Source organism: Eubalaena glacialis, chromosome 3, assembly GCF_028564815.1.
Source record: "Eubalaena glacialis isolate mEubGla1 chromosome 3, mEubGla1.1.hap2.+ XY, whole genome shotgun sequence".
Classification (NCBI taxonomy): Eukaryota; Metazoa; Chordata; class Mammalia; order Artiodactyla; family Balaenidae; genus Eubalaena; species Eubalaena glacialis.
In genome coordinates, this window is record NC_083718.1 from 146,804,265 (window position 1) to 146,831,264 (window position 27,000).

The following is a 27,000-nucleotide window of genomic DNA, read 5'->3' on the forward strand; positions in this document are numbered from 1 at the left end:
CTGCCTTTAGAATTAAAGAAAATGCAAAGTCCTCCATCTCCTGGTCAGAATCACCTGACCCTCACCTGGTCAGAATTAGTACTCAGGCCTCAATTCCCATCTCCCATCATTCATTGTTTTTGAGCACTTAGAGCTCCGGAGGCCCAACACTCCCTGCCTGGCTGTGAACACCTCTCTCGACCTCTAGACTGAATTCTATGAGGGCGTGGCCGTGTCTAAGCCATTCCTGAACCCTCACTCTGCCTGGCACCCTTTCTTCATCCTGATGTTGAAAAGATATTTTTGAATGTTAAGGAGCACATCTCAATGAAAGCCACCCACCTCCGAGGCTCAGAAAGCTGTCCATTTTGCCACCCCTTCCCCCAACCCTCCAAACTCCTTGGTGTTTTTCTACGAGACCCCTGTCCCCCAACAATCAGCATCTGCTTGGTTTTCCTTGCCCTAGATTTATTTCCATTTCTCTGTAGGAAGAGGCAATCCATTCATGTGAAGAATTTCAAGAATTCTCTGGACAACTCTTCCCTATACCCCCGTCCCCCATCGTTCATGGCAAATAAAATTTCATTCACAATTTAGCGGTTAGTTTTTCCTTTAGTTTGAAATCTGGATCAAGATGTTGCCTAATCGGCTTAAAGCTAATCTGAGCATTTGTCAGTTTCACTTCCTCATTAAGCGTCACATTGTAGAGAAATTATAATGATCACAACACAGTTAACATAGGTGTCACAAGGGAGGATATCATCCCGAAGTGAGGGAAAGGAATCTGAACCTGTGTATTCCCACAAATGAAAGAGAAGCTTGCCTCTTCTGATGTTTCTTGGGTGGACTTTCTTTTAGCTGTACTTAAAAATTTTCCTGGGATAGAATCCTAAATTTCTAGAATCTTAGAGTTAATAGGAACATTAAGAGATGCTATCTAGTTTAGCCTTCCCACCAAAGCAAGAATCCCCCAAGGTTTGTGATAAGTGCAGATGAATATCTCTGACTCTTGGGTTTCAATTCACATACCTGCAGTGACAGACCTGCATTACTTTTATAATCCCAGCCATCTGATCGCTACAAAGCCCTTTTTTATTTATTTATTTTTTGGAGTTCCTTACAACTTCTATTCACTTATTTATTCATTCACTCATCCATTTAGCAAATATTTACTAAGAGCCTCCTACCTACCAGACAGTGTTCTATTCCCTAGAGATATAAAGATGAATAAGACCAGCTGCTTAAGAATCTTAATGGTCTCAAGAAGAAGATAGACATATAAAAATAATTACAATCAGTATAATCAAGGTTGTGAAAGGCTGTGTCCAAGACGCTATGGGAGCAGAGTGGAGGGGCAGTAAACTTTGCCTGAGTGAGTTTAGCGAGGTCTTCACCCAAGGGATAGAGTTTAGGTATAATCTTAAAAGATGATGGGAGTTTGGCACTGGAGAACGGGTGGAACAGTATTCAGGAAGAGGGAACCGAATGTTTAAAAGCACTGAAATGTGAAAAAAAAAAGCCTCACGTATCCCAGGGGCTGATGAGCAGTCTGGGATGGCAGGACCACAGGATGCCTTCATGGGAAAGGAGACAAGGATACCAAGGGAAGCCGGCCCCGGGGAGCAAAGGGCCTGAAATGTGGTGCTGAGAAGCTGGGACTTGTGGGGAGGCCACTGTTGCTTTCAGGTGGTGGAGTGACACTGTTGGAGTTGTATTTTTCAACATCGCTCTGGTGGCCTGCGGCAGGTGGCTTGGCGGGGGGGGGGGGGGGGAGGAGACCGTCATGTGGCTAGTGGAGTTACCTACGTGTCTGTGTCAGGAAAACAGAGCCCACACCAGGCAGTTTGATAAAGGGAAATGAACATGCGGAACTAGTTACCAAGGTGTTAGAAAAGCTGAAAAGCCAAATGGGAAACAGTGGGCCAACCCAGATGAGTCACAGTTGGAAGTTGCTACTAGAGTGATCCCTAGCACTAAAAGGACAAAGGAAGGCAGTGGTGTGGGCAGAGCCCAGGAGCTGGGGCTGCCGTCAGGCACTGGGACCACAGAGGGAGCTGCCCGGTGGGAGCCGAGACCCTAGTGAAAGGAACTGTGTGGTGGAAACCATGGAGAGACTCAGCCATTACAACAATACTGCCCAAAGAGGGCTTCCCTGGTGGCGCAGTGGTTAAGAATCTGCCTGCCAATGCAGGGGACACGGGTTCGAGCCCTGGTCTGGGAAGATCCCACATGCCGCGGAGCGACTAAGCCCGTGAGGCACAACTACTGAGCCTGCACATCTGGAGCCTGTGCTCCGCAATGGGAGAGGCCACAACGGCGAGAGGCCCGCGCACCGCGATGAAGAGTGGCCCCCGCTCGCCGCAACTGGAGAAGGCCCTCGCACAGAAACGAAGACCCAACACAGCCAAAAATAAATAGAAATAAATAAATAAATTTATTTAAAAAAAAAAAAAAATACTGCCCAAAGAGAGCAGGGAAGAAATTCACTGTTTCTCCTTCCCTCCCACCATCCAATTTCTGACCCCTGCCTCCTGTTGGTCAAATTTAAGTGGAGATGGATTGGCAAGGGAGCCTGGGCAATGTCGTTTACAGGGATCAGCCACTGTCATTCAGCACAGAGCAGGGAAAGGCAAGAATGGTTCTGAGGGCAAAGCAGTGAGGGGTAGGCAACTGAGGGCCACTGTGGGTGGGTCTGGACTGAGGGTGAGACCCTGCAGACAAGAGAAAGGGGGTAGGTAGGGGAGGCGTGTACATTTGAGTGTATGACAAGGGTAGATCCGGAAGGTCTCATGGATGTGGAGGGTGAGACAAACACAAGCTACGTCAAGGTGGCAAACTGGGCCGTCAGGTAACCAGGTGATCTGGACCAAACTCCCTGTCTCCTCTCCCATAGCTCTGTCATTTACAAACATGCTGTTTTATCGCTCTGACTTCTAAGAGTGTTTGTACATCAGCCCTTCCATTCGCTGTCTTCAGGTTCTTGCCAAAGACAGCAGTAATCCCTTTCATCTTCTTCTCTGTTCTCAGTCCCTGACTCACGTTGGGGCCAGGTCACATTGTCTCCTTGAATGATATCTGGCTTTCTCTCCCAGGGTTGCAAATGAGGGCTCTCATGAATGGAATCAGACAGAGTTGTAGACAGCTCACTGTTAGTCATTCCCGAAACTTGTTTCCCATAGATGCATATATGGAGGAGATAAGTGTCAGCAGTTGTCTGGTGCTCTGCGTGCTCAGTTGTGTGTTGGCAAAAATCACATCTGGATAAAACAATGATCACTCCACTCCTCTGCTAAAATACCTACCACTGGTTTCCTGGAGGGATGGTCTTCAAGCTTTTGATAAAACCCAGAAATCTTTATTTGAATGAAATGTGCCTGGTAGCCGTCTATACAAACAGATGAAAGAGGAGATGTGGTTGGAACCCCAAGGCCCATCCGCCTGGAAGCCCCCTCCCCTCCTCTCCCTGAAGGACAGAAGGTTCTAGAAGGGAAGAGATGCAGAGAGGGTAGTGTGAGAACCACTGTCAAAGGAACCCACAGTTAGTTTCGTGGGTGGGAGAAGTTGGGCAGGCAGACGGGAGCTCCTTCACATGGCTTCCCAACAAGGCTTTGTTATTCGATGATCAAATTCTGAATGCAGATCGGGGGCCTGGTCTTTGGGAGGCAGTAACAGCAGAAAGAGCACAAAATGTGAAGTGATTCAGAGCTTTACACTTTTTTGTGTGTGTGTGTGGTGAAGGAAAGTGCAGTGTTTATTGCACAGAGCCCAGCAAGGAATCCAGGCAGCTAGTGCTTAAAAGACCTGAACTCCCTGATGGCTTTCGGGGAAAGGTTTTAAAAGACAGGGTGAGGGAGGGAGATCGTGGGGTATGTGATCAGCTGGTGGACATTCTTCTGATTGGTTGGTGGTGAGCTAATAGGGAGTCAACATCATCAACCTTTTGGTTTCAACCAGTCTGTGGTCTAAGGGCTGTGGGCAGCATATGGTTAACTTCTTTCACCTGGTGGGGGTCTCAGTATCTGCAAAACACAGAGCTTTACACTTCTTAACTGTGTGACTCCAGGCAAGGTGCTTTATCTTTTGGATTCTTCTTAGTGACCAGTTAACAGTGTGGGGAGAGCTATTTCGCTGGGTTCCTGTGAGGATTAAATACGAGAACAGATGTGATCGCTGTCATGTTTGCCCAGAGTAGGTACTCAGTACCTGGTAGGCAACATGGGATGGCACTTAAAAGTGTGAGCCTTGAAGACTGACTACTTAGGCTTGAAAAATGTCTCCCTCCGTTACCAGCTACGTAACCTTGGGTGGGTTATTTAAACTTCTCTGAGTCTCAGTGTGTTCGCTTGTAACGTGAGGATAATGACTATTGTCCTACCTCATGGACTTCTTTTGAGGACTTGAATAAGGTAACGCGTGGAAAACATTTAGAACAGCACCTGACATATAGGAAGTACCCAGTAAGTGTTAGCCATAGTCATTATTATGAGCTATTCTATGAACAAAGGACTGTACCAAGTATTTCAAGAAATATGACGATGAGTAAGACCTGGCTCAACCTCTAGGGTGCTTTTAGTGTCCCTGGGGGCAGTAAGGGGCTGGAGTGCCTTCAGTTCTCCCTGCCCGAGCAGTAATGCCAACAAGATCAAGTTTAACAGGGCAGGGGGCTGAACCTGCAGGGGAGTGCCAGGGCTGTGGGGTGAAGATAACAAACAACTGTGACTACCACCTGTTGAGCACCACCAAGCAAGGGCCCGTGGAAGGCACTTAACGCCCTGCGTCAAGACATTTCCAAATAACCCTAAGATGTAGGTCTCTTCTCTACTGTAAAGGCTGTTGAAGATAAGAGAAGTTAAATCAGCACAGCCAGAAGAGGCATCACTAAGAATCTAATCCAGCTCTCTCTGACCCTGAAGCTAGGGTGACCTAGTTTATCATCCAAACTGGGTCGCTTTTGAAACGGAAAGGGGGGTTGCTATTAATAATTACATGAGGACAATAGGCAGGAATGGGAGTGATCTTAGGCAGACCAGGGTGCAGGTCCATGCTACCCAAGCACAGTGAATGCTCTTCCCACTGGGTCCAGCTGTCTCTAAGACCAGAACACAGTGAGAGTTCAAACAGAAGAGAGGGACTCTCTATCCATTTTGTTCCTGAAACTCTTTGCCAATCACGCTACCCGTGCTAAAGCAAAGACAGTACTCTCCCCAACGTACAGGTGCCCCAGTGCACGCCTGCTCCTTCAGTGGGCATAAACCAGATTCCTTGGAGCTCTGTGACATGGTAAGAAAATGGGATTCAGGGCTATCTGTTAACTGCTGCTGCTATGAGTCTATCCTTATTCCTCTACTACAGATCATTAACATTTACAGAACTTTAACTACAGCAACTCTAATAAGCAGAGCTGTAATATACAGTTTCCCCATAAACATCCATTGAGGCTGACACTCATTCTCTCCTGGTACAGTAATTCAGCATTTCTAGATAAGTCATCGTGTTGAGGCTCTTTCTTTCTCCCTTAACTGCTGTTATTAGTGGTTGCAGAAGAATAATGAACAAACTCCAGTTGTAAAAAAGGAGAAAGTGATAAATAAATGATCATGGAGAAAAAAAATATATACATCAGTGACAGTCCCAACCTAAAGTGTAAAAACCTCGTTACAAGAAACAAGTATTTGCAGAGCACTTACTGGGGGCCAGGGAGTGTGTGCATTGCTTGGCAAGCTGTATCTAGTTCAGTGATTCCCAAAAACTGTATTGCCTAACAGTCATTGGTGACACTTTTAAAAACACAACTTCCTCGGCCCCCACCCCTATAGATCTACTTTGGTAAGGCTTGCATATATTTATATATAAAGGGAGATTTACAAAGTTCCCCCAATGGATTCCAACACTCCACTACGTTTATCTAGTTCAGTTAACATGACAACTATTATTTTCTCCATTTTGTGAATGAGAAGATTGAGGTTGGGTTGCTAAGGGGAGACGGAAGTAAAGTCTGATATGCAGGGTGAGGCCCTTGCTTCTCCACTTGTGCATAAAGAATGGCTCCATGTTAAGGTGACATTCACTCTCACTTGTTACACCACTTTTCCCCCTCTCCATCTCCCATTTTTCTACCTATCACAGAGTCCTGTCAGCATGCCATCATGTTTCTTTTCAGCAGCTTAGCAGCTGCCTTATCTCCAATATTATCCTCTTTCCCACCATTGCGTGCCGTCAACACGGTACTCTGGTTTTCTCCCCCTTTCCTGTGTTTGTAATCTCGTAGCCTTGTCTCTTTGTCTGTCTCTAGGCTGTTGTTTCCACTGTCACCTCAGAAGTCCTAGCCCCCTTACCCCTGTCATCATTGTAGGGATAACACTTGCAGTGTGATTGGGCCGTGGTCCTCCAGAGAGGATGGCCATGGACTTGGCAGGGACTTGAACTACCCACTGTGGCTGCTCCTTCCAGAACCCTTACTTCTCACCCTCATCGTAAAACACACACTGTCTCACACCTTTTGTTCTCCTCACCCTAGCATAATTCTTAAGAGTATGTACTTCAAAGCTCACCCACTTAGGTGAAAATCTTAGCTCTGCCATTTACTAGCTGTGTGACCTTGGGCAAGTTCATTGACCCTTCTGTGCCTCAGTTCCCTCCTCTGAAAATGAGGATAACAATAACACCTACATTTGTCATGGTAATTAAATGAGTTATTATACGAAAGCACCTTAGAATAGTGGCTGGTTCATACAGAGGAACTTCCATCTAAGCATCAGCTATTATGATTATCATCCTGCTTGACCCCTGCTTGGCCAAGAAAGGATGAGGTCTTAATATTACTATTTAGCTCATTCCTTTCTCTTTAGACCAGAATGGACTGTTTGGGGTATGTTCTAGAGATAGAATCAGCATTTCTTAGAATGATTGGATGTCAGGGTGTGGGAGAGAGAGGGATCAAGAGTAACTTGTACATTTGGGGACTTGATGGATCTAGCAAAACCAGAAATAACGATCTCAACCACTTGTGACATAACCAGAGATACTGATTAAATTAAAAAGGTCTTTCATAGGACTTAGCAAGGATGCAGGTAAAGAGGGTCTCTGCTTGTGGGATCTGTATGAGATCTCATTGAATATGCCATCCTCTAGCCCTAGCTCCATTGTCTTCAGAGTTGGGGTGTCCAGCACCAGAGAACAAACAGGAAAAGAAGGCAGAGACCGGAGCACAGGTGTCAAAGTGACAAACGTGGTGTTCCCTTGACCCTATAGTAGTATGCACAAAGTGCCCCTTTTGTTTTAATTTTATAGTTTCTGCAATACTGGAAGGTACCTCCTAGAACTAGCCTCTGGTCACTTATGCATTTTTCTGTTCAAGCATTCTTTCCTTCCTCCTTCCACAAATATGGTCTAGTGTCCACCGTATGTCATGCACACACACAGGTGCTATACAAGTCAGACCAGGTCTCGTCCCTTGCACAGCTCACGGTTCATGGGAGAAGGCTGCCAACAAGCAAGTAAACAGGCACACAGAGCACAAAACCGAACAGGAAAATGTGACAAGAGCTGGGAGCTGTGACTGTATGTAGGTAAATAGAGGAGGTCTCTAGGGACATGACACCTGAGCCAAGATCTGAATTACGAGAAGAAACCAACCAGATGGAGAGTAGGATCAGGACAGGGAAAGACAAGGGCAAAGGCCTTGGGGCAGGAGTGTTCTAGGGGTCCACCAGGAACACGGAGAAGACTGGTGTTGGCCAGAGTGTGGTGGGAAAGGGGAGAGTGGTGGCGGATGAGCTCAGACTCAGAGGCAGCAGCCAAGCATGGACAGTAGTATAGGTAACGGTAAGGAGTTTGGATTTTATCCCAAGTGTAACAGAAGACGGTGGAGGGTTTTCATCAGGGCAGTGAACCTGATCTGATAATTTTTTTTTAAATTAATTAATTAATTTATTTATTTTTGGCTGTGTTGGGTCTTCATTTCCGTGCGAGGGCTTTCTCTAGTTGCGGCAAGCGGGGGCCACTCTTCATCGCGGTGCGCAGGCCTCTCACTATCGTGGCCTCTCTTGTTGCGGAGCACAGGCTCCAGACGCGCAGGCTCAGTAGCTGTGGCTCACGGGCCCAGTTGCTCCTCGGCATGCGGGATCCTCCCAGACCAGGGCTCGAACCCATGTCCCCTGCAGTGGCAGGCAGATTCTCAACCACTGCGCCACCAGGGAAGCCCCTGATCTGATAATTCTAAAATATCACTCTGGCTGCTGTGCGGGAGATGAACTTAAGGGGGAAAGTGTTAGAAGCAGCAGTCCAGGCAAAAGAGAATGCTGCCGAGGAGAAGGAGAGGGGCAGGCAGAGTTGGGGTACGTCCTAGAGATAGAATCAGAATTTCTCTGAAGAATGATTGGCTGTCAGGGTGTGGGAGAGAGAGGGATGGAGAATAACTTTTACTCTTGGAGATTTGAGCATCTAGGGCTGAGTTGGTAGCCTTTACAGAAATCAGAAGACAAGGGAAGAACAGGTTTGGGGAGATCAAAAATTCTTTGGACCTGTTAAGTTTGAGTCTGAACAGTATGGGATACAATCATTTCATCATTTGCTGGGGACGATGGTAAGGCCAGGTATTGGCTGGACTTCGAGTAGTGAGGAATGTCAGAGATTGACTGCCACCCTCGAGCTGCTGATGGGTCTCGCTAATGGGAAGGACTTGAATTCAGAAGAAAATGCCATCCAGATATTAGAAGAGCTAGAAGAATAGCATATTCCTGTTCTTATAACTTTTTCTGGAACATCCCCCTAGTATATCTTTGAAATTAGAGCCAGAGCCATTTACTCTGATTGCAAAGTCTCATTAGGTCAAATGACAGTGGATGCGACATCCTTTTTGGAGTTTGCGATAGCAAATGCCATGTCTCTGTGAGTGAGCGAGTATGTGTGTGTACACACACACGTGTGCATGCACACACGTGCACACACATACATGCTGAGCATTTGAAAACACCATAAGGACTACCATGCCCTCTGCCTTGTAAATCATGCTATCACCAAGTTTCTTTCTGTTCAGTTTTCTATTCTCTTGTATATGCAAGTTCATCCATTTACTCTTTCTGTTTTTTAAAATCTGTCGGTTCAATGTAGTTTCTTTTTGTGTGCTAGCCCCTGGGCTATTTAGACATTAGGAATACAAAGATGAATAAGATACAGTTTCCCATACAAGGAACTTAGTGTCACGAGGTCATAGTCTGTAGTAGAGAAGAGAGAAAGCAATCAACCATTATAACTGGACATGTGTGATGCCCAGAGGAGGATCATCTAGTCCATCCTGAGGGCCTTAGAGGAAGGCTTGGGACAGGTGACTAGACCCAAGTCTCCAGGGTCTCCTGATGAACAAGGATGGGAAGGGCAGCCCATCACAAGGAGTAGCTTGTACCAAGGCCTGAGAGGGTAAGGAATATACTGAGAGACCTGTTAAGAGGGCAGGTGAAATCATGACACAAAGTTACAAACTATTTATAGGTTGGATAATCAATCTGAGACAAGTATAGATAATGTTCTCGCAGCTTTCCTCTGACTTCAAACTTATAGGCTGCCTTCCAAGTCTAGACTGTTGGTGAACATCACCTCTCTTGATCCTCGGAATTCTGTGATGGAGACATTTCTCTTGCTGTCTTACAAATGAGCAAGCTGAGCTTTCCTTGGGGCCTTAGTTTCCTTGTTGTAAATTGTGAGCTGGGTTTCTCTGCTCTTACTTCTTCTTGCCTCCTCTCAGTCTGTTCACCCATGAGGGGAATTGTGATGGAAGTAAAGGAACTAGACTAGGAGTTGGGAACTTGGGGTTTCATCCCAGCTCGGCCACTAACATTATCATGATTTTGAAAAACTTGAAAGCCTCAGTTTCTTCATCTGAAAAAAATATAGGGTTGAGTTGTGTTAGAGATCTCTATAGCCTCTTCTAATTTTACTCCTCTGCAATTCTGCAATTCATAAAACTTTCAAAATGCCATCAAATAGGTCTATAAAATCATCATAGTATTCTGTAAGGATACTCCACTGAATCGTTGACCCACTAATGGAGGTCTTACTATATGTCAGGCACTGTACTAATTAAGCTATTACCTCAAATCTTATACAGGGAAATCTTCAGTCTTGTGAGGTGGATAGTTCCCTAATTTTACAATAAAGAAAAATTCAAGAGATGGGTAAACTAGTCAAATTCCAGTCGCATGAAAACAGAATTCTTGTTTTGGTCATTTGCAGTGGAGTTGGCTTCAGTCCTGTGAATGGCATTGCAACAGTGAAAGTGGTCCATGCGCTGTGAAAATCCTCAGTGCGGTACCCCTGTCATAACTCTCCTCTTGCTCTGACCTGAATGGGCATCCTCCCATTTCCCTCACTTGACTGTTACGGCTCAGAGAAGGGACAGCACCCCGGTTCTCACAATATTGGCCCAGTGTAGGCGTTCAAGGAGAGTTTATTAATTATGAAATGAATGCCTTGAAAGCTGAATCCAGGAATGAAGGAGTAAGGAAATGAATGCCTAAGATATAAAATCTGCATTCTTCCAGCGAAGAAAAGGAAAAGCATTTTACAGGGAACGGCTGTCAGAGCAGCAGGCAAAGCCCTCCATGACTATTTTTTCCTCTGCTGTGACATCTCTCCATTTGTGATTTGCTCTGATTTGCTCTGCCTTCAGCCTGAGCCTCTGCTGCTCTCGCTTGATTTCAACTCCATCCAATATTTCTTGTTACCGTTTGGGTGCCATCTGGACCGCAGGAGTAGCCTCTCCAAGAGCGACACAGCAGCGGAGAAAGAGCTGACGGCCTGTCTGAGAACCCCCCTGCCCGCCCCCCCAGGAGTGTGCTGAGAGCCTGTCATCCTGCTGACAGGAGCCAATTTCACTTTCCTGTGATTCTAATTCACCCCTTTTCAAAGTACTGAACTGGCGCCAAATCTTGTTAGGAGTTTTTGAAAAATCCTTGAGTTTTACTAATGTGGAACTAGAATAATGGGTTTTTTTAGAAAAGAGATGGGATAAAGGAAGAGAGAATGAAAAACAAATAATTATAAGCTTTGGGAAATCATTCCCGTTTGGTTTCTCATTGTCGCTGTTATGTTTAGACCTGGGCAGGTGCGTTTATTCTGTTGACAGCCAGTAAAGTAGCCAAGCTGTCTTGCAACCTGCACCTTCCCCCACAAAGGATCCACAGCAAGGAAGGTCCCCCCACTTTCTAAAATCCTCCTTGTCACACGTCAGAGCTCTGGGATGAGGTCATGGGTTGGGGCTGAGATCAAGAGCCCAGGAAGCTTCCACGAGTATCAAAGCATGAAGTCATCCCCAGGGCTTCTAGAGAAGCTCCATGGTAGGCTGGTGTTTTCAGCATTTCTTCTTCATTCCCATCACTGGCCTCATGTGGGCTCTCACCAGATTTTCATCTCTCTCTTTATAATCACTGCCTCGTGACAACAGTATTGATACCATCAAAATCCCCAGCACCATTCTTGCCACTGTCTCAAAATGTCTGACCCCTCAGGATGGGATCGGATACTAGCAGTAGTAACCACAGGCGTGAATCATGTCATCACTTTGAACTACGCCCTACATACTGCAGGCTTCATGTGAATCATCTCATTTATGACACCAATCATGTGATAATTCCCTGTTTTCTCCTCTGTCTCCCTCACGCCATGTAAGGACAAGGACTGTGTCTTATTGAAGATGCTCAATTAATTGATGTGGAGGGACCGGGTAGGGGGTTATCACGGCTTATGACCGCCGTCGGTGTCACCACCGCTGCCCCCCCAACACGGACACCATCATTTCCTGGGCATCACCACCAGCATCTCCTTCCCTTTATCACTGTTGCTGAGATCAAACTTACTTAGATCTTAGTATCTTATCGCATAATCGGTAGCAGCCTACAAATTGCACCTCCAGCCCCATCCTTAGGTGTATTTTCAAGAAAATAAGGGATGTGTTTTAGAAAATCCAGGTGTGAAAACATAGAGTTGCCCACTGAGTTCTGAAACAGGCGTAAGGAAGACAGTGGAGAAGAGAAGGGTGTGGGGTAGATGGAATGAACAATGGGGCTGATGGACTTCAGAATGGTCCAGCCTTGCCAGGGTTCAACCTTGGGGAAAACCTGCAGGAGAAGGAACCTGCTGTGACCAGTGTCTGCCCTATGAAAATCACGTCACACGTTTAGCTTCTCTTCCAGGTGACTTTGTTCCTTCCCTGGACTAGTGTTTCCCAAACTTTTGCCATGGCCTGGAACCCACCTACCCTCACTTACCAAGCATATAATCCCATGGCTTTCCTTTCCTTTCTTCTTCCTTTCTTTCCTCCCTATCTCTCTCTTCATTTCCTCTCTCGCTCTGTCTCTTTCCCAGCCATCTCTCCCTCGTGCCTTCTTCCTCCCTCCTCCCCATCCCTGTTCCTCCCCCTCCCTTCCTCCCTCCCATCCTTCCTTCCCTTTCTGTACTTTTGGAAAGGGAACTGACATCCTTCGAGAGATTTTACTCTATCAGTTGCTGTGCTAATTCTTTTCATGTACATCCACCTTCTCACCACTTCTTCTCAGCGAGCCCATGTTGTAAGCATTATTATTCCTATTTCTTGAGGAGAAAACTGAGGCTCAGAGTGAGGAAGGAATTCATCCGAGGAAACACCAATGAAAGTAGAAGTTTGAACTGAAAGCCGCTGGTGGAGTATAGTTGATTTACAATGTTGTGTTAGTTTCAGGTGTACAGCAAAGTGATTCAGTTATGCATATACATATATCCATTCTTTTTCAGATTCTTTTCCCATATAGGTTATTACAGAATATTGTATTCCCTGTGCTATACAGTAGGTCCTTGTCGATTATCTGTTTTATATATAGTAGTGTGTTATGTTAATCCCAAGCTCCTAATTTATCCCCCTCCCCACGTTTCCCCTTTGGTAACCATAAGTTTGTTTTCAAAGTCTGTGAGTGTGCTTCTATTTTGTAAATAAGTTCATTTGTATTACATTTTTTTAGATTCCACATGTAACTGTTATCATATGATATTTGTCTCTCTCTGTCTGGCTTACTTCACTTAGTATGATAATCTCTAGGTCCATCCATGTTGCTGCAAATGGCATTATTTCATTCTTTTCATGGCTGAGTAATATTCCATTGTATATATGTACATTCCTCTGTCGATGGTCATTTAGTTTGCTTCCATGTCTTGTGAAAGCTGCTGTTTCTAATATCCCTCTTCCCACTTCCCCACCCTGCCTCTCCTAAAAACATCAAATTTCTCACTTTAAAAGCATCCGTTGTTTTCAAATGCAAGCACATTGGTATTCTTGACCTGATTAAAGTTGGGAAGCTCAAGACTGCAGAGTCAGAGTCCTCAGCCACAGCTGCCCTTGTTCATTCACGTTAGCACAGGCCAGTCAACCTGGCCTCCTCACCTTCGTGCAAGGAGTCTACCTTTCTCATGCCCCTGAATAAAGCACCAGCAAATTCCTTTTACCGCCAGTCTCCATCCTGACTCTCTTCTTGCATGTTAACAAAGGCCATTTCAACCTAAATATCCATTGATGGCTGAATGGATAAAGAAAATGTGGTATATACATACAGTGGCATATTATTTAGCCCTGAAAAAGAAGTCTATCCTTGCTTATGTGACAACTTGGCTGAACCTTGGGGACATTATGGTGCGTGAAATGAGCCAATCACAGAAAGGCAAATACTGCAGGATACTGCTTATATGAGGTCCATAAAGTAGTCAAACGCATAGAAGCAGAGAGTAGAATGGTGGTTGCCAGGAGCTGGGGGAGAGGGAGGTGGGGAGATGCTATTTAATTGGTATAAAGTTTGTTATGCAAGAAGATTAAGTCCTAGAGATTGTGCCTACAGTTAACAATACTGTGTTGTACACTGTAAAATGTGTTAAGAAGATAGATCTCATGTCATGTTCTTACCACAATAAAAAAAAAATGGGGAAAATGGAGGCTGTTTTAAGGACCAACTTCATTTTTAGGAAGCTGGATGTAAATATTTCATTGTCCCAGGGATTAGCAGATATATTACACTTGTGTGCACTTCAAGGGAAGATGTAACTTTCATTATAAGGTCTAAGCATTTCCCTCCACCCTCTAGCCTTCCAGACAACCTTTAGGACCCTCCTAAAATGGTAGCTGGCAGAAGGAGGGCAATTAACTGCTAAAATGCAGCCCAACTTTGAGTAGTTAGGGGCAACTTCTCAGTCATTACAGGGACAAATCCACAAAGCAGCACAAATTCCTCTGTTAGATCAAGGCCTTGAGTCCAACAAGACCACTGAGCCCCAAATCCCAGTAGGCTGGGACATTTTGGCCTTAAAGGGGATTCCATTCTGTTGGAATGATGATGAGGTTTCTCGGATTTCCACTTGAAATCCATTAAAGGAATCTTAACTTCCTTTAAAAAAAAACCCACCAACATCTGGGTCTGGCTTAGCCCAGGCAATGACAAAACTTACATCCAGAAGAAGGCTGCTGTTTTTGCAAACTGAATTTGATTTCATGGTACTGTCTAGACATAGCAAAGAATTCAGTTGTCCCATACAACCCTTCTGGTCAATGCAAAGGTAGGATATTCTTTAAAAGAATAGAGGAGACTATATAAGGAAGGAATATGTCTAGTGCTTAGAAAGAACCCAGTCAGACGAAGTTTTTTGTTTTGTTTTGTTTTGTTGTTTAATATCTATTATCTAGAGCTTAGCTCTCCAGTACAGTAGCCGCTGGTCACATGTGGCTATTTAAAATGAAATCAATTAAAACTAAATAAAATTTAAAATGCAATTCATTAGTCACACAAGCCATATTTGAAGTACTCGATAGCCACGTGTAGCCACTGGCTACCATGTTGGAAGGGCAGGTGTACAACTGTTCATCATCACAGAAAGTTCTGTTGGACAGTGCGGCTCTTGGGAGAAATCATTTATTAACATCACATTTTCTACTCTGCATCTCAACTCCCCCCACCCCCCCTTTGTTCTTCAATTGCCAAACAGAGCTTTTCCTGTTTTCCTCTGCCAAGAAGTAGGAAAGTGGCTATTTACTCCTGGCTAACAGTGAGAGAGCATAAACTCCTAGATACCCCAGAGGGCATTAGTCTTCATTAGCACATGTCTTCATTGTTAAATCACTCACCAGGCAACAGCACCTGCATCCAAATGCCTGGAATCACTAGGTGCGTTAATAGTACCCACCTTGGTGCAGTTACAAATCACTTAAGTTAATCCATTCCTCCTGAGCTTTCTAAATGGATAATTGAATTCATTCTTCTGCAGCATCATCTTGGGTTCTGAGTTGAGATCTCCATGCCTTGTGCCCTCCCTGTCCCACTCCTGTCCCACCCCCATGCTAGAATGATTGTATATCCTGGCTCTGCTCTGAGCTTCAAGAGAGCAAGGACCATGTATTATTCATCTTTGTTATCTCCAGTGCCTAGTCAGGACACAGCAAGTGGAAAGCACCCAGTGTATGTTTGTTGAAGAAATTAATTAATCAATTACATAATCAATCAAGATGCCTTCAGTTTTCCCAGTAGGACTTTCACTAATTATTCCTACAGAGAGTTCATTCCCCAACACAGTGATTCACAAGTCTGGCTGCCTATTAGAATCACCTGGGGAGCTTTTAGAACCTACTGATGCCAGGACCCCACCCCAGACCAGTAGAATCCAAGTCTTAGATGCAGGGCTCAGGCATGCAAAGTTTTGTAAAAGCTGCCCCAGCGGATTACATTGTGCAGCCAGGGGTGAGAACCACTGCAGGTTTCTTATTTGGCAGCCATAAATAAGTTTTCATCCTTTTTAACGTGTTCACACCAAGTCTCATCTCATCCACTCACTTTTGCTGCAAGAGTAACATGAGTCTTGTCTTAAGAGTTACCTTATTCAGTTATGGGACAATAGTAATGTCCCCAGTGCTCCAAAGAGATTATGGGAAAGTAAACTCCCTGTGGAAGCTTTATTTCAGTGTCTTAATGACGATTCAGGCTAGAACTGTATTAAAACAACCCAAGAGAATCTCTTCCTTTAAATCCTCACTGGAAGTTCAAGTTATGAGTAAATTGGATTGTCATATTGAGTTTTGTTTATTTTTTTTTATACAGCAGGTTCTTATTTATCTATTTTATACATATTAGTGTATATATGTCAATCCCAATCTCCCAGTTCATCCCACCATCACCACTCCCCACCCCGCTTTACCCCCTTGGTGTCCATACGTGTGTTCTCTACATCTATGTCTCTATTTCTGCCTTGCAAACCGGTTCATCTGTACCATTTTTCTAGATTCCACATATATGCGTTAATATACGATATATATTTTTCTCTTTCTAACTTACTTCACTCTGTATGACAGACTCTAGGCCCATCCATGTCTCTACAAATGACCCAATTTCATTCTTTTTTATGGCTAATATTCCATTGTATATATGTACCACATCTTCTTTATCCATTCGTCTGTCAGTGGGCATTTAGGTTGCTTCCATGACCTGGCTATTGTAAACAGTGCTGCAATGAACATTGGGGTGCATGTGTCTTTTTGAATTATGGTTTTCTCTGGGTGTATGCCTAGTAGTAGGATTGCTGGGTCATATGGTAATTCTATTTTTAGTTTTTGAAGGACCCTCCATACCGTTCTCCATAGTGGCTGTGTCAATTTACATTCCCACCAAAAGTGCAAGAGGGTTCCCTTTTCTTCACACCCTCTCCAGCATTTGTTGTTTGTAGATTTTCTGATGATGCCCATTCTAACCGGTGTGAGGTGATACCTCATTGTAGTTTTGATTTGCATTTCTCTAATAATTAGTGATGTTGAGCAGCTTTTCATGTGCCTCTTGGCCATCTGTATATCTTCTTTGGAGAAATGTCTATTTAGGTCTTCTGCCCATTTTTGGATTGGGTTGTTTGTTTTTTTAATATTGAGCTGCATGATCTATTTATATATTTTGGAGATTAATCCTTTGTCTGTTGATTCGTTTGCAGATATTTTCTCCCATTCTGAGGGTTGTCTTTTCATCTTGTTTATAGTTTCCTTTGGTGTGCAAAAGCTTTGAAGTTTCATTAGGTCCCATTTGTTTATTTTTGTTTTTATTTCCATTACTCTAGGAGGTGGGTCAAAAAAGATATTGCTGTTGTTTATGTCAAAGAGTATTCTTCCTATGTTTTCCTCTAAGAGTTTTATAGTGTCCTGTCTTACATTTAGGTCTTTAATCCATTTTGAGTTTATTTTTGTGTATAGTGCTAGGGAGTGTTCTAATTTCATTCTTTTACATGTAGCTGTCCAGTTTTCCAAGCACCACTTATTGAAGAGACTGTCTTTTTTCCATTGTATATCCTTGCCTTCTTTGTCATAGTTTAGTTGACCATAGGTGCGTGGGTTTATCTCTGGGCTTTCTATCCTGTTCCATTGATCTGTATTTCTGTTTTTGTGCCAGTACCATATTGTCTTGATTACTGTTGCTTTGTAGTATAGTCTGAAGTCAGGGAGTCTGATTCCTCATATTGAATTTTTAAAAGCAGAATACAAAGCTGCATGCATGCCATGATAGTAACTGTAAGAAATATATCTGATAAGGGGGAAAAAAAGACTTGAAGGTAAATGAACAAAAATTCTAGTGGTATTTGTGGGTAAAGCAGGAGATGGGGATGCGGGGAGACTAGGGAATTGGTTCCGGGTTCTGCCCATGAGAATCAATTTAGAGAAAGTGCACTGGCTAGAGGGGTCTCCCACTGGGTGGCTGAAGTGCCCTGAGTGTTACTGAAGGTTACCCCAGGTGGGAGGAAGGAACTCCAAGAAATGACTGAGCCAAGATCAAAACAGGAAGGTAACCACAAGTTCCAGGTACAGAGGGTATAGATGGGAAGATGCTCAGGTAAGACTGTAGACAGAAGAGAGGAGAGGGAGAAGGTGGGGTCAATAGTGGACTGAGGGGTTCAGGACTAAGGCCAGGAAGCGTTGGGCATCCTTTTTCACAGGGTCTGGTCCGTGCTCTCAAGTGGGGGTGATTTCTAAAGAGGGGCTTCCCGCAAGATGTTTTTTTCTTCTTCTTCTATCTTTTTCCAAATATCATATAGTAATAGTTTCTTAACATTAAAAAATGTGTTCCTGTGCATTGCAAAACAGAGCCAAAAGAAATAGGATGAGAAGATCCTAATAATAGCTCTGATTTATTAAACATCTCTATGGCCAAACACCAACCAAAACATTGCACACACATCTCAGTTAACCCTCTCCATAAACCTGAGATGATGTTATCATTATCATCCCCACTTTGAAGATGAGAAAACCGGGGCTCACGGACTTGTCCAGGGTCGCACAGCCAGCACGGGGCACAGCCATGATTCAGTCCGTATTTGTGTAACTCCAGAGAGATGCATTTGCTCTCACATCCAGACCAATCTCCGTCTGAATTTATGGAAATTGCCTCCTCACACCCCAGCCCCACCCCTCACCAAAGGCCCCCTCTTCTGTCACCAGCAAAGTGACGGACTCACACCCGTGCTGGCTATCCTCACACATTTTCATTATATGGTGGGGCTTTTATGAGACTCTCCCACCGGCTGTTTTTCAAATTTATTTAATTCATCCATCATGCTCTGAAGCCATTTGCTTTTTTATATTGGACAGATATAATGAGATTTTGGACACTAAAAAATGTTTTTATTAAAAGTTATGACCCAGAGCTAGTTGGTAGGGGCTGTGCCATAAATCCTTAGAAGTGTGAGATTTATAAAGGATGTAGCAACATAACCTTAACCTTTCAGGCCACACTGTAGGTTACAGGATCACTTAGACTAATATTGTCTCCCTGTCTCTGGCCAAATAATAATAATAATAATTATTATTAAAGTGGTTATCTGATGTGGTCCTTCCTCCTCTTCTCTTGGCCACTGTTGACTCCTGGTGAGCCAGGGCCTGGTGGGAGCAGGTGGTTGATGACGGAATTTGCTGGTGTCTGGCCCGAAGGCTCTGCCGTGGTAGGTACGGGCATGTGGGTTTTCCTGCTCTGCTCTGCGACCCTGTAACTGGGGCTAAGTGATGTACAGTCACGTTTGCTACAGTCAGAGTGAAAGTGATCATGGCTGGTGGTTTCTCCACTCCTCCATGGCCAACAGGAAGCTCTCCTCAAAATTTGGAAACAATGCATTTCTGTTCAAGCATAATAACTCCAATTTAATGTCAATATTTCAGATTTATATTAATGTTACACTGCTTGGAAGTCACCCAAAGTGTAATTAGCTTGGAAATGTAGACCAAAACATGGGCATTAAAAATATATGTATATAGGGACTTCCCTGACAGTCCAGTGGTAAAGAATCCGCCTTCCAATGCTGGGGACGCGGGTTCGATCCCTGGTCAGGGAAATAAGATCCCACATGCTGCAACTAAGCCCATGCGCCACAACTACTGAGCTCGCTCGCCACAACGAGCGAGCCCGAGTGCCGCAAACTACAGAGCCCACGCGCTCTGGACCCCGCACCACAACTAGAGAAGAGAAAACCTATGCGCCACAACTAGAGAGAAGCCTGCACTGCAATGAAGATCCCACCTGCCGCAACTAAGACCCGACGCAGCCAAGAAAGAAAGAAAGAGAGGGAGGGAGGGAGGGAAAAAGAAAAAAATACATGTGTATATATAGAGATGTTATACATACTAATATGTATTAATGTTGTGACTTTGTTAAATTCACATTTGTTAAGTAAAGCCCTGCGGTGTTGTCGGATGGTGAGCCAGGGTTCAACAAAAGACCACCAGGGAATTGAAATAGAGAAGTTTATTACTCTCAGTTCCTGGAGGAAGGGGCATGAGGGGAGGTCAGGGCAGGATGCAGGCAGAGAGCCAGGCAGGACCTGGGGCACTTGCCTTTATTAGGGTTCCTAGCCTGAGGCCGGATTGGTCAATTCAAACAAAAAAGAGCAGGGTTTTGGTAAAGTGTCAAAGGAATCTTATCTAAGGGGTACATAAAGGAAGGCCCTGGGAGGCTGGGGAGAGTGTGATCATAAGGGCTGTTAGGATGGTCATATCAGGAACTGACATTTATTTGTGACTCTGTGGGTTGCTATCTAGGGCCTGCCTCACTGGAGAGGCTAGTGTCAGTTCAAGGCTGCTTGGCCACACAGAGCGGATACTTAGGCAGCAATATTATGGAGCGGTTTAGCAAAGCTCTCAACAGCTATAAACAACAAAATAAAAAATTATCAAAACAATTAGGTTTGGTCAACTGCCAGCTATTCTTAGTAGCGTGCATTTGTTCATACATTTTCAAGCCCGATCCCCTGTGATCTGCTAGGGATTCAAGAACAAGTGCATCGTGGTCCCTGCTTCAGGAAGTTCACCGTGCAGTGGGCACAAGTGATGCGTTATTGCTCTCAGAGGATGGTTTTCAGCCTAGGGGACCAAGGAAAGCTTCGTGGAAGAGATGGCCTTTCAGCTGGGTTTGAGGAATTGGGTGAGCTTTGGGCTTGCAAGCCTGAGAAGAGCATTTCAAGCAGAAAAGGCCGCACGCACAAAGGCACTTAGAAAACCTGCTGTTCACAGACTGCTCCAAGGGTTAAGTTTGGCTGAAACACATGATAACCCTTTTTCTTTTTAAAGCAAACATCTCAAGGGTAAACATCATGCTCTTATCTGCTTCCACTGTTGAGACTGGCCGAGTCAGGTCTGTAATTTCAGGAAGATGGACTTTAAACTTAACAAACTCCCCATTGCTTGTATTTCCTCGTCAGGCCCGTGTTTTATCATATGCTGGGAGCATATTCTAGAGTTTTCACAGTACGTTGGCAACAGCTCCCACCTCCTAAGACCACGGGAGTGTAAACCATAGATACCGTCATCATTAAACTCATAAATCCATGTCATTTGTATGTCATTCACTTCATCCTCATTCATCATCCCTTACACTTTCAGAACGGCTGTGCGTTTGAAGATTTTGAAGAACGGTTTGCAGCGGCGACCCCTGTAAGTGTGAGAGGGCCCAGCCCGATTAACTGTTTCATGTCATTGTCCCATCACTCATTTCACGCTCATAAGTCATGCCTTGTGGTTACAGAACAGAAACCTGCCGATGGACTTTGATGAGATTTTTGAGGCAACAAAGGTAAGGCCTCCAGGCTCTTGTGAAATGAGGGTTGTTCTGGTCATTCTCATCCATTCCATGCATCCTCACCCGCCTGCGGGAATGGCAGGTGCTCTGCTCTGCTCCGGTGCCTGCCTGTCCTAGTGTTCACAGGAGACTCCTGGTGGGCCCCGCAATGAAGGAGGAGTAGGAGCACGGGTATGTGTGTGTGCATGCTTGCGCGCATGAGAGAGAGAGAGAGAGAGGGTGTGTGTTGGAGAGGACGTGACACCCCTTCATTTCATTCAACAAATATTTTTCAATCTCCTGACGTGTCCTAGGTATTCTGATAGATGCTCGAGATAGAGAGGAAGACACAACCCCTATTCTCAGGGAGCTCTAAGTATAGCACAGTGCGACATTGCATAGCATAGGAGAGGATAGGGTGGGGTCAGTAGAGAAGGGTAGGGTAGGGGAGCATAGTGTAGTGTAGTATAGTGGGGATTCAGACATGTACACAGGACATGCTCAGTGCACCTGTGGAGATAAAAACCAGGCAAGGCTGCTAGTTGGTCGGTATAGCCTGGAATAGGTGTACTGGTTTGCAGCCAGTGTTTATTCAGATTGGTTAATACATAGGCCGGTGAGTGTTGTCACCCCTGAGTACAGGGCATTTGGGAAGCCTCTGGGACAGGGGTTCTCAATCTGGGCTGCCAATTAGAATCACCTTGAGAGTTTTTAAAGTTTCAGTTACTAGACTGTACCTCAAACCAACTAATTCAGAACCTCAAGGGATGGGAACCAGGCATCCATATTTTTCCCTTATGTACACCCAAGGCTGACAGCCACTGTTCTAAGAGTCTCACATAAGCTGTTTGGGGCAGTGGGATTTGGGGTACAAATTGAGTTAGGAAACACTCCCAGGAAGAAATAAAGTCCTCTAATCTGTGTCCTGGAGGATGGGTGGGAAAGGCACTGGGGGAGGGAATGAGTGTTCTAGGTCCGAGGAGGAACGTGTGCAAAGGCCCTGAGGCAGCCCCTCCTTTCGTGAGCCCCGGTGCTTCTCTCCTCCGTAATGCTGCCCTGATTGTGTCTATAGGTCTGTCTTCCCATAGAACAGGCAGCTCATGAGACTCAGAACAGGAACTTGCCTTACTCATCCCTGTATCCCCTGCTCTTGGCACAGTAGCTGATGCACAGTAGGGGCTACATACTTGTCCTGAACGAAGGAGTACCTGATGTCAAAACAGGAGTGGGTCTGTGTGAATATGTCTTGGGGGTCAGTCAAGGATACCTCTGCCTTCATCAATGGCAGTTTCAGAACTTCTCTACAGGAGGGACCTAGGAGTCTAGTTGCAGTGGGCTAGCTGAAAGAAGGACCAGGGGTCTAATTCTGAAAGAGGTTGTACAGCACTCCAGATGTTATTGGAAAACCATCATTTGTTCATATCAAAGGATGGCTTGTGGGGGAAGGGGACAGGCCTGATGGAGACACTGAGGGGCTCCCCCCTCAACAGCCAAGCTCCTCCTTAACCCCTTCACTGGCCTTGGCAGCTTCCAGGGTCACTCTGCTTACCCTGGAGGATGCCCAGGGCCTAAAGAAGGGGCAGAATCTGCCATCAACAGCCATGTCTCTACCTGAAGACATCCGAAGGGCCAGGAATGGGAAGGCGAGGAGGAATCTGGAGCTGACCTTGGAGATGACTTCTTCAGATGGATGTGTGTCATGGCAGGACTCGTGGGGACCCTGGCTTCTGGTTAGAGAATATTGTGGGGCTGGACTTCTACCTTGAAGGAAGGCTAACTAGGGCTTGGTAAAGGGACCAATGGATAAACAAGATGCTGGCTGGTCTGTGGGTCAAGCCCAGCTTCTTTTAGCTGACCAATCAGAGGCAAGTTACTTAACCTCCAGGCCTCTGTTATAGCTTATCTGCAAACTAGAGAGAGTGAGAGAGATTCCTGGGCTGCCGACTTCACGGGGCTCAGGGAGCGTCCAGCATGATCATACTGTATCAGAAAATGCGTTGTAAACTATAAAGTGTTTTACAAATGTGAATGGTTAGTTTTATTCTCATGAGGCCGTTGAAGTGATTAATTACAACAATATTATCAGATGGAACATGGCTTATTAAGTTACAAATAAAACGACTAGGGTTAACTTGGGGAGAGGGCCTGTGAAAATAGATATTATTCCAGATTCTCAATCACATATGGTTATTAGAATTATTTTTAATTTTCTGGCCTAAGAATCCCCTTTTTCTATAAAATTTAATTAACTCAAGGTTCTATTTAAGCAGCAAATCCAATGGAATGAAATACCAATCTATGTTTAATGCCTCTGCGTGTTTTTTTCTCGTTTAATCCTTGAGTGGAAGTCATCTGGCAGGAGGAAAGTCTGTAGCTCAAGAATGAAGGTTATTTTAAAAGTTGTGTTTAAGGAGAAAATTAGCCAATAAATTATATTTATGATGTTAGTGAAAGTGTGCCACGAGTTCAACACATTTGAAATGTAAATTGTGCGACTTAATTATTAACTTCATTTTAATATTTTCCTACCACTGAAAATAGTCGTGGGCCATTTGCAAAGCATTGAGTTCCAAGGATCAGGAAGCCCAGAAGCTTCCCTTGAATGGATTAAATAGAATTACGCCTTTTGTGGGTTTGGGAGAGAGCCTAAGGATTGGCATCATTTCACCAAATAATATAAACTATTGTTCACATGCTAAAGAAGCCTTCCCGAAGACAAGCAAGTTTTACAGTCTATATCTATGGATCGTCCCCACCAGACTGTAAGCTCCCTGCAGGCTGGGACTTGTCATTTCTCATTATTATGTTCCGAGCACCCAGTACAGTGCCTAACACCTCACAGTCCAACGTGTACGAAACAAAAAACGTATTATGTAGCTGAGAGGGAAGTGAATATGTATAGGGCCCTATTGTGTGCCACGCACCGTTCATTCAATCTGAAAGCTTAAGGGGAAGAGTTGAAAGTGAGTTAACCAGGCTAAGCTGCTTGACTTTCAGCAAAAAGAATCTTTTGTGCCTTTTTCACCAGGCTTGCCCAAACTTCAAAATCCTGCTAGTAATATTGTCAATAAATCTGCAAAGGAGGTATTATCTGGACATTATCTCCAATGTCCAGATGAGGGAAAAGTGGCCACGAGGAATTGCAGAGGTTGGCAGTGGGAGAACTCAAATCCATCCCTGGGGATGGGACTCCTCCTGGGCCCAGAGCTCACGCATTTGTCAGTAACGGAGAATGTTCCTTTCTTTGTGTGAATCGTGGAGATCCTGCCTTGCCTGGTTAGAACAGATTTTGAGGGCAGGGATCCTGCCTGGCAGACAGGCAGACTCTCCCTGTCCTTTCAATTGGGTGGTGTTTTTAGGTTCCCCCAATTAGAAACTATCACTTAGAATCCAAAGATGAGCAGAAAGTATTTTTTTTGCAGTGGGCAGATTTGCACAAGACACATGATTATATACTTTAAGTCAGGCCATTTGATTGCCGACCACAGACTCCCTGCAGACTCTGAAGCTGGAAGGGTATGCAGATTAATTTCTAAGTGTGTCTTAAAGGGCTTCTCCCACTGCTCTGGCTGGCCTCGCTCAAGACACTGTCGTATGATGGATGGGAATATAGCTGATACAGTGTCTACAGTGATGGAGCCCCTCGGAATGATTAATAGTGTATATATATTGGGCTGTTTTTGATGCCCTTCCTGGTATTAAATGATATGTTTTCTTCTCCTCCAACTACATTTTTTATCTTAAAGATGGATTCTTTTGGGGACTGTCATTTGACTGCCTGCTCTATATGCAGAAAATTCAAGTCATGGCCCGGGTGACCTTGAGGTGACCTCTATGAGACTCAATTTATTCATTTGTAAAAATGGGGATGAGGATTCATACCTCTCAGGGTCAGTATTATTGGGAGCATTTACTGAGAAGTGGCCATGAAGTGGTGACTTGCTATACTTGATACATGAAAGGCATTTTGTACATGTGGATACACTCATGAAAAAAAAGCAAATGGTGAGATTGTGTCTTGCCTTTGTCTCCTGGAGAAGAGAAACAGTGTTGGCATCGGATGGTAAATATGTAAAAGTGGTATTATTATTGCTTATGCAAGGTGGCTAAACCCAGATCTGCTTGACTAAGCCCAGATAAACAACCGGACACGATGAAGCAATAATTGATTCTGGCTACATCCGAGATGTTGTCTTTGGGATCAAGAGGTATCATAATGACCATCTGGGTTTATTGTTTATATAGTCATGATAAAAAAGAGAAACGTGTGTCCTCAAATCATATTTTTTTAAAGCAATGCCTACAGCATCAGTTCCCCTTGTGATTACATCATTATCTTTTTTTTCTTTTCAGGCTGTGACCCAGTTAGAACTTTTTGGGGACATGTCCACCCCTCCTGATATAACCTCTCCCCCCGTAAGTATGCACTTCCCTCAGAGCCCTGCATCTCTTTCCTTTCCTTCTTCAGTCGCATGGTGACAAAAATATGGGCTTTGGGTAAAAGAGGCTACTGGTGGATTTCAACTTGGGCTCTTTCAAGCTGTGCGATTTGGGCAAATTTACTAGCAATTCTAAACCTCAATTTCCTCTGCTATTTTTTTTAAAAAAGGAATTATGATACATGCTCTGTTTTGAGAAATAAATGAGACCATGCATCAGCAATTACAGGCTATCACTGGGGTTCTTGCTGTTATGCTGGGCAGTGGAGAGAGACAGGAACGGGATGTGGTCCCCGCCTGCAAGGAGCACATTGTCTAGCTGGGAATATGGGCAAGAAACTCCACAGGACAGCAGACCCGATGAGGCATTTGTTATCTCCTACCCAGAACCCACACAGTAAAGGAAGCCAGGTGGTCAGCCCAGTAAAGGAAGCATCTTCTCCCCACGGCCCTTTCTGCCCTCTCCTCTCTCGTTTCCTTCTTTTCTTCCCCTCTCCATCTTCTCTTCATTTCCTCCTCCCTTCCCACCTGCCTGCTGGCTTCGCTGAGCTCATGAAGCTTTGGATTCCCAGCTCTAGTTTCAGCCACGGTATCTCAGTCATTGCTTGCACTGGGGTAGAGATTGCAGGGAGCCCTCACTTGAAAATGAAAAGGAAAAAAAAAAGAATGAAAACCGAAGCAAAATAGAATCCCAGTGCTTTGAGAACTGGAGGCATTCAGAGGCAACCCTGCAGCCACTGCAGAGAAAAATGCCAAGCTGGCCCTTCCAGCTCCTCCCCTGCCCACTCCCCGGAGGTGGGCGGAGAGCAGGCAGCCACAGCTGCACCAGCTGAAGCTGCTGGGAGGGGGCGGCTCCTGCGGGCACCGCGCAGTTGCACAAACCCAGGGATGGTGCTATGGTTCACTGGCTAGCTGCACCTCACGGAGAAAAGGCTGTAACCTCACCACTGAGGACAGATGGCACGAGAGCCTGCTGCCCACAGCTGCAGCCAGGGAATCTAGGCACAGCTGCTCTGCTCCGAACGCCTGGTGCCCAGAGCAGCTGTGAAGGAGGGGACAGCAGCTCCTGTCTCCAGGGAAGCTGGACAGTCTAGAGAGTCTTTCTCTCCTCCATCCCAGGGGGAACAGCTGCATGTCTGAACCATGGGGCCATGGAGCTAGAAAGGTCTGGAGAGATTGTCTAACCTTAGCCTCTTCGTTTTACAGATGAGCAAACTGAGTTCCAGAGAGGGCATGTGACTCACCCAAGGTCACACCAGAAGAAAGAGAATGACATTGATTGTGTTTTAAAGGGCTTAACGCAGCAGCTCATGGCTGTGTTTCTGGCGCTGAACCCAAGTACTGTCCAAATGGGTATTTAATAATCCTCAGAACAATGCCATGCCTCCTGCAAGCTGCTAGTCTAAAAATGGCCTTGTCTAATTGCCATGGTTTCAGGATTAATTGCTTGCTCCAATCTATTCCAAGGGGAAAAAAATAAGCATATTATGGCATCGAATAGGCAT

The 27,000-nt window shown here is 44.9% G+C and overlaps 1 protein-coding gene across 10 annotated transcripts in view; it reads left to right on the forward strand.

Annotated features, from left to right (window-relative positions):
* Positions 1–27,000, forward strand: part of DAB1 (DAB adaptor protein 1) — a 412,298-nt gene that overhangs the window by 356,457 nt on the left and 28,841 nt on the right. For 8 of the 10 annotated variants that reach the window (XM_061184153.1, XM_061184148.1, XM_061184157.1 and 5 more), the window contains 3 exons: positions 20,882–20,932; positions 21,024–21,071; positions 25,410–25,472. In XM_061184153.1, coding sequence (XP_061040136.1) covers positions 20,882–20,932; positions 21,024–21,071; positions 25,410–25,472 — 162 coding nt within the window. The remainder of the gene's footprint in view (positions 1–20,881; positions 20,933–21,023; positions 21,072–25,409; positions 25,473–27,000) is intronic. The other 2 variants (XM_061184151.1, XM_061184155.1) reach the window with 2 other exon arrangements.